Source organism: Clarias gariepinus, chromosome 14 (genome assembly GCF_024256425.1).
Source record: "Clarias gariepinus isolate MV-2021 ecotype Netherlands chromosome 14, CGAR_prim_01v2, whole genome shotgun sequence".
NCBI lineage: Eukaryota > Metazoa > Chordata > Actinopteri > Siluriformes > Clariidae > Clarias > Clarias gariepinus.
The window spans coordinates 6,160,001-6,174,926 of record NC_071113.1 but is presented as its reverse complement, the minus strand read 5'-3'; the positions used below and the strand labels follow the sequence as shown (position 1 = coordinate 6,174,926).

Sequence of the window (14,926 nt, the reverse complement as noted above, 5' to 3'; positions counted from 1 at the left end):
AGTCGAGCAGTAGCCCCTGTGTGTGTATGTGTGTGTGTGTGCGTGCACGAGTTCCCGCCTCCTTCTGTACCTGAAGTGCTGCTACACCAGACTCCCCCACGTGCCACGGGCGCACTGAGATTAGACCACCACAGGTCCACTGAGCGCACGTGGGGAACAGCAGAACTGGACTAATTTAATTCTAATAAAATCCATCTACTTTTTTGTTCCAGTGGTGTTTTACTATGTGGTGAGGAAGACCACACATCTACAGCTCTTGGCAAACGCTCTCATCCAGAACCATCATATCTGACCAGTTGAATGTTAAGGGCCTCGCAGTGGCACCTTGGTGGTGCTAGGGTTTGAACCTATGACCTTCTGATCAGTATTCCAACAGAGCTCGGTGGTTCCTTAACCTTCTTCGCATCTGCAGAATTCTCTCCCTAAAAAATATCCATAACACAGATTCTCTAAACAAATTCAAAACACAACTTAAGACGCATTTATTCAGAAATGCAAATTTTACATGATGTAAGGCTGCACTCAAATCTCAAATCATAAATCTCCATTTAAACCTCCTAAATTGTCATTTGTTTTAAATTGTTTTAAATCATCACACTGTCCCTTTATATATTTTTTTTAGTTTTTTATCTCGTCTGATTACTCAGTGTTGTCTCTGTTATGGATGTTATTTTGTTTTACTGTTTAATTTATGCTTGTTTGATCTGGAAGGCAACCAGAAAGCACCTCACTCACTCACTCACTCATTCATCTTCTATACCGCTTCATCCTGTATTCAGGGTCGCGGAGACCTGGAGCCTATCCCAGGAGGCTTAGGGCACGAGGCAGGGTACACCCTGGACAGGGTGCCAATCCATCGCAGGGCACACACACGTACACACACACACACACACACTACGGGCAATTTGGAAACGCCAATTAGCCTAACCTGTATATCTTTGGACTGTGGGAGGAAACCGGAGTATCTGGAGGAAACCCATCACGCACTGGGCAACCAAGCAAACTCCATGCACACAGAGGCGAGAACCGAGCCTGGTCGGGAATTGGACCCGGACCCTGGAGGTGCAAGGCGACAGTGCTAACCACTACCGACCCAGAAAGAACTAAAATTAATAAAATGCATTATTATTTATTTCCATTTTTACTAATGTGGTAGGACATCCATTCAACATTCACACACTACAGGTAATTTAGTAACACCAATTAGCCTTATCTGCATGTCTTTGGACTGTGTAAGGTAACCAGAGTACCTGGAGAAAACCTACCAAGCATGGGAAGGAACATGCAAACTCCATGCACAAAGACCCTGAGGTGGGAATCAAACCCAAACCCTGAAGATGCAAGGCCACAGTGCTAACCACTTTATCAAAGTGCTCGTACCAAAGACATCTCTAGGATGTCTTCACAGATAACATCTCATTTTCATTCAGATGACTTTAGGACGCCCTAAGGGATCTTGAGTTTTAAAGAGCTGCATCAGACGATCTCAGTGCTGGTCTGTGTTCCCACTGGCACAGTTCACAGCTGCCACATACACTGCCTCACCAAAACAAAAAAACTCAGAAAGGTCAAGTTGTTACCATGAATCAAAAACAAACATTAAAATGATTAGAAATTGGTTAAGAACTGTTTAATTCATTATAAAAAAAACCCTAGAAGAATAGTGCTGAACTGTCACCCTTTTGAAACCAGAGCCAAGTTTAACAGTAAAAACAAGACCATTTCCATTTATACACAATGTGATAAGAACTCACAGGATTGGGACCAAACATAAGACCATGGGACCATAAGAAAAACACTTATTAGTGGGACAAATCAGAAAAAAAGGCTTGAATTTGCTAGGGAGCATAAAACATTAGTACAGAGCTCCTCTGGCGACAAAACCTGTTCTGTTGCCATGACTTACTAAGGTGAGGGAACGAGATACTATTTTATGGCCACAACTTACTAAGGTGTGAAAATAAGATAGTATCCTGCATGACTTCTGGCTATGGTGTGTGGACGAGATAGTATAATGCAGGGCCACAAGATACTATGTTGTGGCCATGACTCAAGAACATGTGGCCACACATTATACTATTTTGTTCCCACTTCATAATAGGTCATGGTCACAACGTAGTATCTTGTTACCACACCTTAGTATTTTTTCCCCCAGTGTCACCAGATCGGCTCCGTAGGGTTGGACTTTGGAGCAATGGAAGAAAAAGTTATGTGGTCTGATAAGTTCCGATTGTGTCTATTCCACTACGATGGGCGGGTCGGGGTAAGAAGGGAAGCGCATGAAGCGATGCACCCATCATGCATAGTGTCCACTGTACAGGCCTCTGGAGACAGTGTCATCATCTGGGGTTTCTTCACTTGCTTAGGTCTCACCAACATTATGTGGCAATAAAATGAAATCCGCTGATGAGCTGAATGTACTGAATGACCAGGTTATCACATCTATGGAGTTTTTCTTCCCTGGAAGCATACGGAATTATTTTCACACATGAAATAGCCATAATTAAAGCAGTCTGCCATAATCAAAGCTAAATGAGGTCAACAAAATATTAGCACATGCAGATTTTTTTTTCAACCAAGCAGGCTCCTGAGATGCAATTAAGGTTCTTCGCTAATGACTTGAATGTTGTTTGTTCAAATCACATAACTGCCAGAGTCCCTGGTGGAGACTTGAGCAAGACTTCTCCTGTTCCTTGAGTGAACTTCTCCTGTTCCTCATGCTTGTAGGTTATTCAGCCTAAAAAGTGGGCTGAGACAAATAAACAACTAAATCAATACAATTTGTCAGTTACAGCCCAAGATTAAAAATGTCAATGTAAATATTTCTCTACTGAAGCCTTTTATGTGCTGGTACATTCAAGAAAAGAAGAGAAAAAAAAACCCTCGAGCAATTATACACTATCCTGTAGAATTAGAATATCTCTCGTAAGAGTCCAAAGCCTGTGGATTGACAGCAAAGAAAAGTACGATAAATCCATTTTAATGAAAGCTATATGTAACACGTGGAAAACTGAAGAATCTGAATCCTTTCCAAACCCACGAACTTAATTTCCTGTTGGGTTTCCCCATCACCTTTGTACACAGCATTTCAGTACTTGCTCAAACAAAGAGCGACAGATGAAACCTTAAAGGCCTGAAGGATCATTTGTCATTTAAAAATCTGTTCTCTGTGATTTTCTTTCTAGTCATGCTGCAAGAAATAAGTTGAGGTGACATAATTGATGTGACTTTTATACCTTGGCAAAACAGTAGCTCAGTGCAACGTGCCGTGATGCATTCATGGCCATTTTGCAGTAGCCGCAATTTAGAGTGTAACATTCATTAATACTTACAAACATGACACAAAATAATAATTTGCTCTGTATACCATTAATGTGCATGAAAAAAATAACTTCAATAAAATCATGTTATGTAAAGCAAAGGTGAACATCCAGTACAAGTTAAAGCAGATCTTTTGATTGCACAGAATAACGGAACAGTTATGAGAGTAAAACTAGTACATTAAAATCTAGTACAGTAAGTAGTAGGTTAATGAGAGTGCAACTAGTACCTTTACTTCTCTATATAATCCTCTGCTATACTAATGTACTTATCCCAGCGTTTTACTAGTGCTTGGATACCATCAAGGTAGAAAGATTTCTCAGTACATCGGAGTCATGATCAGATTGCCTGCTTCATGTCTAAAACACCGGCCTCCCAGGAACTCCTTTAACGGCCCAAATGTGTGGAAATGGCTTGGAGTAAGGGGATTCAGTAATAACTACGAGCTTCAAAGTTCCTGTAATGTCCAAGTGGCGTTTGTGAATGATTGTGTGTACAGTTCTCACAAGCAGGTTGGCATCTATTTCCAAGGATCAGGTGTTCCACTCGACCGGTATCGTCATTCACAGACGTATGGCCTCCTTTAAAATATTTTACTGCGAATAAGATTCTCATCACCGTACTGTGCTTAAAATCAACTCAGCGTATTCAATCAGTATTATGCCTTTATTCGTGAGAAATTTCTCATGACTTGTGTTTATGATGATGCCTCTTGTTAGATCAGTGTGAAGTGCCAGTTTTTGCATTACATATCAACGTACAACAGAAGGGACCACCATGTAACAATTATCATTTGGAATGCGACACTCGACAGTTTCCAACCATGTAAATGAACATCAGTTATAGAGATATTGTAGGTGAAAATTATTAACATTTCTTTACCTTGACAACAATCCCCTAAAATATTCACAACTTGTAGCATAATGATGATAAAAGCTCAAAAGATATACGTAGTAGGAAAGGATCTCTAATCTGCCTCGCCCTTATATTGTAGGTCAGGTTGTATTTTATGTATAGAACACTAAATGATTGGAGAATTGATGAGACCTTTGCGAGAAAACCGGGGTAAAAGTGTGCTATACGACTGGTCATACACTGTTATACAGCTATTCTTTATAGGCAAAACGAGCAGTTGTTTTATTGTAAATCAAATCATGTCAGATCTTTTTCCACCTTTCATGTCATATCAGTAATATCCTGTTCAAAGCATTCTACAGGAATTTCAACTGAATTTAGATCTGAGATCTGTTTAGGCCATTCTAAAATGTTGTTCTTCTTCCTCTGAACCCAGTCTTTTGTTAACTTTTGTAAAATTCGTACTTTGGGTCATTCTCATGCTGAAAGGTGATTTTTTTTTTCCTTCATTTTCAGCTGTCCAACAGATGCCTGAAGTTTTTGTGCAATAAATCGGTATTCGGAGCGATCCGTTATTCCCTCGATCCCGCTTCACCGTGAGTAGGGGAGTATGGCGTTCATTGGGTGATATCGTGTCCTGTTTTTGTGACAAATCTATCACCTTGGTTCCATCAGACCATGACTCATTAGCTACATGGTTTGAGATCATTTAGACAGGCTTGGTTTTGTGTGTGTGTAAGAAAAAGGGTTCCATCTAGCCACCCTACTCTAGAGCCCAGACCTGTTAAGAATACGAGAGATTGTTGTCTTATTCAGGAGATGCAAACTTATGCAACTAGGTTATTAAAATCAGTTTTTTTTTCTCTTCCCCCTTTTTTCCTTGAACTTGATTGGAAATCACATCAAAGATGGACAATAATATCTGATATGATTTATCCTAGTTTCTGTTTTTAATATCATTTTCACAGTTTGATTTAGATCCTTTATGTCCTTTTCTCTATAAAATTTTTATTCATTTCAATCTCTAATCTATTCATACAGACTCAATAATGCTGTGGTCATAAAGATTTTTTAATAATTAAATTTGGTATTGAAAATTATTAGAGTTCTGTACATGTACCAAAAGAAAAGCGGATACTAAGATACAATTCATTCCATGCACGTTTGACTTCAAACCGTACACTCCCAGGTTTGGAAAGATGTGGATTATGTAACTCAAGTTCAGGTGGGTTAAAGAGTATGCACACATGAGTGTAAATCACTCGAACCAAAGCCTATGATTTACATAGCTAGTGAGTCACAACCTGTCTGTATGCACTCGCTGCTAGACAAAACTAGTTATTAGATTTTTTAAATAACCTTACGTCACTATACTTGCTGACACTTGTTAATTTTTTTTTTACCGCAGGGCTTGTGACATTTACCAAAATGCTATCAATAATCTTCACTTTAAATGTCTTTGACATACAAAGCATGTTCAAGTCAAGCTGGGACTTGAGAGGAAAAAAAACTTTTATTTTTCTATATAATCCCCTGCTGCATTAATGCACTTATTCCAGTGTTTCACTAGTGCTTGGACATCATCAGGGTAAAAAGTTTTATCACTATACATACAACATACTGGCTGGTTCAATTTAAAATGCTGGCCTGCCAGGAACTCCTTTAATGGCCCAAAACTTGTGGAAATGGCTTGGAGTGAGATCAAACCTGTACAGGAGATATGGCTTTAACTCCCTGACGAGTTCCTGTAAAGTGGTGTTGGTGAATGATTGTGTGTAGTTCCTAAAGTTGGTGACAAATTATGCATCGATTTTTTTCTCTCTAAATGTTCACCGAAACAATTGCAAAATGTTTTTTTCTTAAAATTTTTTGCACCATTCAGATGCTTTATTAAGAGTCTCATCATCGTACTGTACTTGAAGTCATCTGTAAGTGTCAATAAATCGGCTTTACACCAAAAATTTTATATCAAGTCCTAGTTTTACTTGAACGCCTTTTGTATTTCTAAACCACAATTTTAGTGGCCAATTTGAACTTTTATACTTTTATTTTAACTCTTATTAATTTATAGCTAAAACAACTGATCTAGTGCTAAGATTCAAACTTGTGTCTTTGTAAATATAAAGAAATAAAGGCAAATGCAGAAGATTAATATCAGAAAAAGAGGAAATGTAGAAAGAAACAGTAAAAAGATTTTGAACATTAAACACTGAAAAAAATGCAAACAAAAATGAGACTCGTGGCCAAATAATCATTAATATCTGTTTCTGATTATTAATCCAAAACAAAAAATAAATAAAACAACATGCACAAGAGAAAAGAAAACCCCTTGTATTTATTTGTACAGTATTATCATGATATAAAAGTGGTTTTAGACAGACATAGAAGACGAGAAGAATAGTGCTACGGGAAAATTTCAGCAACCAAACAGCCAGACTCGGCATAAAAACTACTGGTTTTCTATCTTCATGTGTCTTGGAAAGGAAGCATCACGTGTCTCCTAGTAAGTATTTTAGGTTTGGTGGTAGCACACGCAGGAGATATTCAAGTAGAATGAGAGTCGGACAGAATTAACAGCACTAAACATTTTTTTCTCCTGATATGCCATAGCGATTAACTAAAGTTGCAAGTGAACTCCTACGTCAAACCTACGGGACAGGCCTGAACGTTTGTCAGGTGAAAAATCACCAATTAAGAGAATAGTTCCAATGAGGAAATTCTTAACATTATTAACCGGAGCTGTATCCACACAATAATGACTTTTAATGCAACAATTAAGTATAGTGGTACCTTGGCATACGAACAACACGCCTTATGAAATTTTGCCTTAGGAAGTAAAACTTGGCTAGAAATTTGCCTCGCGATATGCAGCATTTTCGGGTATACGATCGACAGACAGGGCTGGTCACACGTACATTCAGTTGCGTGTACTTCCAGTAGTCGATCAAAACTTCAGGGTCGGTGGAAAGCCAAGTGATGCGAGTTTTCGTATTTTTTGTGGATCTTTTTTTTTCTTTTTTGCATTTTGTGCAAGATTTAATGAAGACACAGCACAAGAACAAGCATGTCATCAATGACAGTAGTAAGAATAAAACAGCCGGTGCCGAGGGGAATCACAAATTATGGTAAAGTAAGGTTTAATGTCTATTGTTTTTCATATTGTTCTTAATTTACATGTCTTTTCTAAACATTCTGATTAGTTTTATGTGCCAAAAATATAATTATACGTGTTGGGAATTGGTAATATTTTTGGATTGCTGGAACGGATTATTTTGTGTAGGAAAATACACTTCACAATACGAAATTTCACCTTAAGAACCCACCTCTAGATCGGATTAAAATCATATGCCGAGGAACCACTGTAAATGGTGTGCTATATGATGCTTTGGGCTAGTTTTCCAGCCACAGCTTAAGACTGAACCTTTTTTCCTTACTTAATCTGTGTTAGGAAATCCACCAAATATCTCAGCCCGATGGATCTAAAAAAAAAAAAAAGATCAGCCTGGGCAACACTGTCCGAGAAAAAAAAAGTGTGTTTGTGTTTTAATTCGTAATCAGAAGAATTTGACTCCTTTTCCGCCATCCATTGTGATGACCTCCGCTTTGCCATCAGCCTGCAGGGCCTGTAGCGCACGCAGCAGCATCCAATCCTCCAGCCCATGGAACTCTGGGAAGGGAAATGAAGTGAAGTGCACCGTCATTCACAGACTATTGTACATGATCATGAAACATTATTGAACCTGAAAGAGCCCTGAAGAACTTATACTTGGATTTCTAGTATTGTTAATTTCTTTGCACTTTGTAGAACTATTTACATTATTACAATTCCCAAAGATTTTAGTTAAATACAGAAACAGCTTATGGAGTTCTCAACTCTGATTGATTCCTCTCTGATTTTAGACTCAGATTTAGAAAAGGCAAGACAGATTTAGATTAATGTTTTTATTCCAAAACCTTATTTCTAAAATAACAGCTTATTGGTGCAATACTGCCACCTACTGCCATGTGGAGCAGATGGATCATCAGGGAAAAAACATTGTTGTGACATTAACCCATCAACTACACAAATTACACAATGTTTTAATGTTTATTAGATACTTCTAATAGTTTTTAATACATCCGTGAAATATAGCTGCTTGAGACAAATCAGACAATAAGTATCAGTGCTATCGATCAAATTTAGATGGAACCAAATCAACAATCTATCGATGATCCAAAACTGCAGGTGTGAACTCATCAGATCACATGACCTTTTTTCACTGCTCCAAAGTCCAGTCTTTCAGCAAACTGAAGCCTTTTTTTCTGATGAGTCTCACTAACCAGTGGTTTTCTTATGGACACACAACTGTTTAGTCTCAATCCTAAGAATTCTCATCACGTGCGTATGTGTGTATGTAAATACTCTTACTTTGACAATAAACCTAGCGCTGATTTCTACTGTCCATACACACAAACACACATTATATATATATATATATATATATATATATATATATATATATATAAATATGATGTCACCAGATGTTCAAGTGATCGCAGATCTTGGTCATTTACGAATTTTTCTGATCACATTTCTGATCTTGTGAAGTCGACTGTTCAGCGCTATCCTTCCAAGTATGTGTAATGTGTTGGACGCTTCTTAACCCAGTTAAATTAATTTTAATGTTTTCTTTGCTTGGTGCAAGCCAATAATAATTTGACTCTTCTGAACCTTGAATCTCAGACATTCCACACTGATAAACCTAACTCGAAACAGGTAGAAGGGGTGACGGGTTGACTTCAATAAATAAAATATTGTGTTGGTCCGAACACTGTAGCATTGGGACGAGAAAAATTAAACAGCTTCAGTGCAGTTATAAAAAAAAGTAATTGATTTTATAATGCCAAAAGATATTCTACTTTATGTTGGATCGCACCACTGTTGATTGTTTTCTAATAAGGGCCTGGTCCCAAGTATTTTATGCCTTAGTTATTAAACTCATGTTATTAAAAAACAAAACGAAGCAGCTGGACAGCATAGAGACATTGCCATGGTTTCAAATTTAAAATGACATCCTTTATAAATACTTCTTATTTAAAGCATTTAAGCTCCTAAGCAAGTATCAAGAAATCTTTAAAGATTTGAGAGAGCACTTAAGACTCTACTGCAGGAACACAACTACCACTCACTCTCTTATTTATGTTTACGTACATATTCTCTATTTCCATGCTGTTCCCTTTTAAAGTTTTTCATTACACGCTCCTCACAGTTTTGTACTAAGCACTTAGCACTGAGGTGAGGTGAAGTGAAAGTTCCAGGGTAAATTGATTCCTGAGTGTCTGATAATCTAACAATAAGTTACGGCACTTTGTTTATTCTACAACAACCTTGCATTTTCTAATCAGGCTGCTTGGATTTGATCATAACCAATGGTGTAAAGCTGCTTTGCACCAATAACAATTGTTAAAAGCGCAATACAAATAAAGTTTAATTAAATTTAATCCTGCACCCCGACTTACGAATGAGTTCCGTTCTGGTAGCAAGTTCATAAGTCGGTTTTGTTCCGAAGTCCGACAAGGTGAGTCTCATACACCTTTGACACCAATATACATGTAAAGCATACCAATCCACTCGACTAAATCTCTGACCCCTTTCCTCACACTGCTATCATGTGGCCAAAAAACAAAACCATGCCTAAGGAAATGAAACGCACACATCAATTGAAACAGAGTTGTCTCTTTGCCTTTAAATCACAAGGGGAATTCTGGACACCATTTTGTCTCAGAGCTGTTTTCCACTGTATTAGACTGTAAACTCGGTTTTGTTGAGGATTTTCCAAAACTATGATTATTAACCATCAGGACAGCTTTACGGGACAGACATTTTCTATCCTCGTGCTTCCGGAGTGACTAATTGAAACTGGTGAGGCCGAAACATTTCTTCCGCACCCCCACATGCACACACGCAATGAACACGACTTTAGACATTTTGTACATTAATTTACTGTACAAACTGGAAATATTGTAAATAATGGTATCTGGTGCACTGTGGTGGCTATTTTTTTTTTTACAACACACGTGAGCTACTCCCGCAATTTGTTTGCATCTACGAATGTTAGTGGAACAGTTCGTAACTGGAATGTTTGTTGAGGACTACCTGTATACCAAGTGACATAATTCTAACAACTGACAGGTAAAATTTCTGGTTTAAAAAAATAATAAATAAAATAAATAAACAGAATACGTACCTTCATTTTCAGTGTCATCGCCATTAGAAAGCTCGTAAAGTGTAAACACTGAGTTGACCATGCCATTCTTAGACACCTAAGAGCAATAATAAAAAATAATAATAATAAAAAAAGAGATAGGTATGTGTGAACAAGTGCATGTATTATAATTGTACAGCATGTCATCATTAAAACTGTGCAATTTAATTGAGCATGCAAAGTAATCAAGCTTTTCGATTCAGCATTTATTCACACATTTTGAGTAAAAAGTAAAACTTTTTCAAATCTTAAACGCCCTAAAACAGTTTTGTGTAGAAAAAAAAAAACTGCTTCCATCTTCTGTTAATCTATATCCTGATCAATCCCATCAATTTGACGTGTTGTTGACGAGGTGACGTGTTGTCTTTAATAAATAAATTATTGTGTTAGTCTGAAAAAAAAATAAAACAGCTTCAATGCTTTTATAAAAAAAAAATGCCAAAAGAAATTCTGCATAATGTTGGATCACATCACTGTTGATTGTTTTCCAATAAAGGCCTGGCCCCAACTATTTTATTATTCCTTAGTTATTAAACCCATGAATGTTATTAAAAACAAAACAAAACAACTTGACACATAATCAAGAAGCCATGAAACACCCTTCATTACAGATTCAATGCCACGGCTAAAAATTTTAAATGACTCATTTCATAAATCCAACTGATTTAAATCATTAAAGTAAGATGTTTCTTTCAAAACAAGGTATTGGGCCCTTGAGGAAGGCCCTTAACCCTGCGCTGTATTCTGGCTGACCCTGTGCTCTGACACCAGCTTCATAACAAGGATATGTGAAAAAAAATCTTAGTGTGCCAGAAGGTACATGTGGCAAATCTTAAAATAATTGACAGTATGTAGAAATTTCATCTACATTACCAACACTACTACATTCTTTGGCCAAAAGTATGTGAACATCACATTAATGTGTTACTCTTCCCTACAAACAGGACGGGAAACTATGCTGTAGCATTTAGTAAGAAACAGTATGCTGAAGCCCTGACCTCCAAAACCTTTGGGATGAGTGGAACACCGACAGAGTGGAACATCCAACATCACTGCCTGATCTCATTAATGGTTGAGGCAGAATTATTAGAAATCTCCACAGCTACGCTCTAAATGCTGTCTGAAAGCCTTAGCAGAGAAGTGGAGGGTATTATAGGAGTATTATTAATCCAAAAGAATGGATGCAATCTGGGATGGGACGCTTAACATGCACACACACACACAGATGTATAGACACAAACTTTTGGTTATATGGTGTATGCGGTGTATAATGGTTCAGTAAAAACTGACTCAAATGTTATTGCAACAAAAACACAGAGAAAAATATTAACTGCTAAAGAGTGACAATTTGTGACGGTTTATTTCTCGGGGGAAAAACACACTATTGTGAAATTCATTGGCAATGTGCAAAGCTGAAAAAATCTAAATCACGTACAGAGTCATTAAAAAAAACCCAATAATTTTGTATTTTTTCCATCACACTACCACAATTTTTGACTGTTGTTTTGGCTGGATTTTTTTTCCCCCACTGCTGTTAGTTTTACACCAGATGTACTGGGACGCACAAAGTTTCTCATCAGTCCACAGAATATTTGCCCAAAATTCTTGGGGATAATCACGATATTTTCCGGCAAATGTGAAACAGGCCTTTGTGTTGTTTTTTTCTCCCATCACATTAAAACATAAAACATAAACTGTACACTATGGCAGGTCTGAGTGTCACATGGAATCATTATGCAGCTCTTACCCACTGATAAATCAGTTTGCCCCATTCCTCAGGTCGTCTCCACATGATTAAACAGCGTGTTTTGTTCTTGTCCATCCATTCCAGATTCCCTGTGGTCAGACGCGACACAGTGACGGTACTGTTTTATTAAAACTTAATTGTGCTGGAAACATTGAACAAAAAAGAAAAAACAATTAGACAGTCCTGAGGTCCGGCTCACCTTTTTTCCTCAGTTCCTCAAAGACGACTTGTACGGCCTCGACGGAAAGTTTTCCTGAACAATTGAAGTCAAAGGGAAACATGCTGGGAAAGGTTTGAAAAAGGCATTTACGTCAAGCAATACACATTTAAAGTTTTATGGAGGTCAGAAATGTTTTGCTCAGTGTTGCATAAATCGCTCTCTCCCTCTCTTTCACACACATCCTGTACTGGATCACAGGAGACCTAAAGCCTATCACAGGGAACTTATGGGGAACATGGCACCTGATGGGGTGCCAATATATCACAGAGCACAATCACACACACTTCGGGTAATAAACCTAATCTGCATGTCTTTAGATTGTGGGAGAAAACCAGAGCGCCTGAAGTAAACCCGCGAAGCACGGAAAGAACATGCACACACTCCACGCACACAGACCCGAGATGGGACTCGAACTCTCGACCCAGAGATGCGAATTCCACACTGCTAACCACTACGCCACCTTTTTACCAATTTAAGATTAATATTTGTGTCATAAAATAGATTAAATTCAACGTAAGTGCTCCAAATTAGTGACTTTATTATTTTTTTTTAAAGAGCATAACAATTTTATTGAAGTTAGTGCTCTCTCATCTAAATCACAGCTGTTGGTTTTACAAGTTAAGCCACACAATTGTGAGCAGCAGATTAAAAAAGTGCCTCTCTGACTCGTATATGTCATAAATTACTTTGCCAAAGGTTTTTGGACACCTGACAGTCACACTCATACAGTATATCTTTGCTGAAGGTCTTAATTCCAGATTTAGTCCTTTATTTGCTCTTTCAATAACTTCCATCCTTCTGGATTGAGACCACTTAGATTCAGGTTAATAGGGAAAGGTATCTGGTTACACGCATACGAGGGATGGTGGATGGTTATGTGTCCACATACAGTGTATGATATTGGAGAGAGAATGTGGGTGGAAATATTTTCATGTGATCATTTGGTGAATTGTTAAAACACAAATGAACTATTTTCCTTTAAAAGCAACAGCAAGGTGGTGGTGATGGTGTGTGTGTGATAAAAGGATACTTTCGATCTTCTTGTTGTTGAACATGGGGCTCTCCTGCACCTCCAGGACGTCCACAGTGTAGAGCTTGCGGTGGCGGCAGTAGGACAGCGCCAGTGAGCACCAGGCCGCCAGCTGCTTCTGTCTCGTGTCAACATTCGGCTGGAGTCTGATAAACACAATCAAAACAAAAAGCCATGAACTCGGGTCCAAGCTGCCGCAGATAATTCCTCCTCCTACATAATCGCTCTAAAATATTATATCACGACATCTTCTTTTCTCATCTCTTCAGCGTCACGGTCCTTTAAAGCCCAGTCTTTTCAGTCCAGTCTTCATCAAAACCTTCCTTCCCAGAATCAGTGACTCAGCGATTCTGAATGACTCTAATCATGGTCTTCTGCTCTCTATAGTTCTTGGAGCTGTGACATCATATCTAGCCTCTTCTTCATGAGAGCAGTACATGCTCAACAGTCACTTTCCAGGCATTTTATTCTTGGTCACGTGACCAGGGCTTATTAGAACAGGAATATGTTATGTTGGTGTAATATAAAATTTGATAGAGATTGTTGAGGGGTCCCTTAGCATCAGCTGTCAGCTTACACTGGGTGTGACAGTCAGCTGGATATCTAACTTTACACTCAGATTCGTGAATATAAATATATTTATATAAACACTGACCTGTAATAATAAGATAATGTTGTTAGTAATTGGACATTCAAACATGCTAGTGTCAGCCTGGGAACCAGGAACTAGACTTAATACCCGTGCTGTTATACCAATCATTACCTGACGCTACAAAGCTACTGAGAGGTATTTTAAAACATTTTCATTGTTTCCTGAAGGTTTTGTGTACTTACGTGAAAAACGGGGGGAAATTGTACTGCCAGGGCCACTCAAAACTCATCTCCAATAAAATCTGTGTCCACCTGCGGTCCAACTGAACACCCTCAAACAAGCCCTACTTTCTTTTTTCCCACCTGTATCTAAGTAAGTTCCGCCCCTAGAACTAAGATTGATTAGATAATTGTCCAATCAGCAAACGGCGTTTCTGAACTATGAGTCGGGTTAAACGCTGATAGCCAATCATAACAAGGAGGGCAGTCGGCTCAGAATATGGGTAGGGAAAAAAACAACACTGTGCCGTTTTAATGTTTCCGGTATAATAGGATGTGAGAACCGCGTGTCAAATTAAAAGCCAAAAAATCTGTATAAATTGTGTAAACATAAATAGTAAACATTAATATGTTACCTATTAATATAATTACAGTTCGCATATTCTGCATATTTTGTGTAATTTATGTATATTAATATTAATATTTTAATTATAATTTATTGTAACATTGCAAATCTGTCTTGTTTTCTTGGTGTTTGCCGGCGACTGTCATCCAGAGTGTTTCATTACCGCCACCTACTGGTCCTTCGTAAATGTGCAAATGTTTCCGGTATAACTCTAGGGTAAATTGTAGAAACAATCTGGCGTCAAGGTTTTGATGTTTTCGGTATAAACAGGATGTGGGAACCACGTGTCAAA

General features: G+C 38.0%; 1 protein-coding gene across 1 annotated transcript; it reads right to left on the bottom strand.

Moving 5' to 3' along the window:
- Window positions 1–6,486: 6,486 nt before the first annotated feature.
- Window positions 6,487–14,386, bottom strand: vps25 (vacuolar protein sorting 25 homolog). Its single transcript, XM_053510923.1, has 6 exons — window positions 14,253–14,386; window positions 13,419–13,564; window positions 12,368–12,421; window positions 12,169–12,257; window positions 10,404–10,479; window positions 6,487–7,843 (listed from the first exon to the last, which is right to left on the bottom strand). The coding sequence occupies exons 1-6, from the start codon at window positions 14,297–14,299 to the stop codon at window positions 7,731–7,733; spliced, it is 525 nt and encodes a 174-aa protein (XP_053366898.1). The 5' UTR covers window positions 14,300–14,386; the 3' UTR covers window positions 6,487–7,730.
- Between the last annotated feature and the right edge of the window lie 540 nt (window positions 14,387–14,926).

Excerpts from the sequence above, each read along its gene's own strand:
- vps25 (XM_053510923.1), bottom strand. The coding sequence starts at position 14,299 with ATGAGTTTTGAGTGGCCCTGGCAGTACAATTTCCCCCCGTTTTTCAC. Across the intron at positions 12,258-12,367 it reads TGAGGAACTGAGGAAAAAAG|GGAATCTGGAATGGATGGAC; the intron begins GTGAGCCGGACC and ends GTCTGACCACAG. Across the intron at positions 7,844-10,403 it reads CGATGACACTGAAAATGAAG|AGTTCCATGGGCTGGAGGAT; the intron begins GTACGTATTCTG and ends TTCCCTTCCCAG.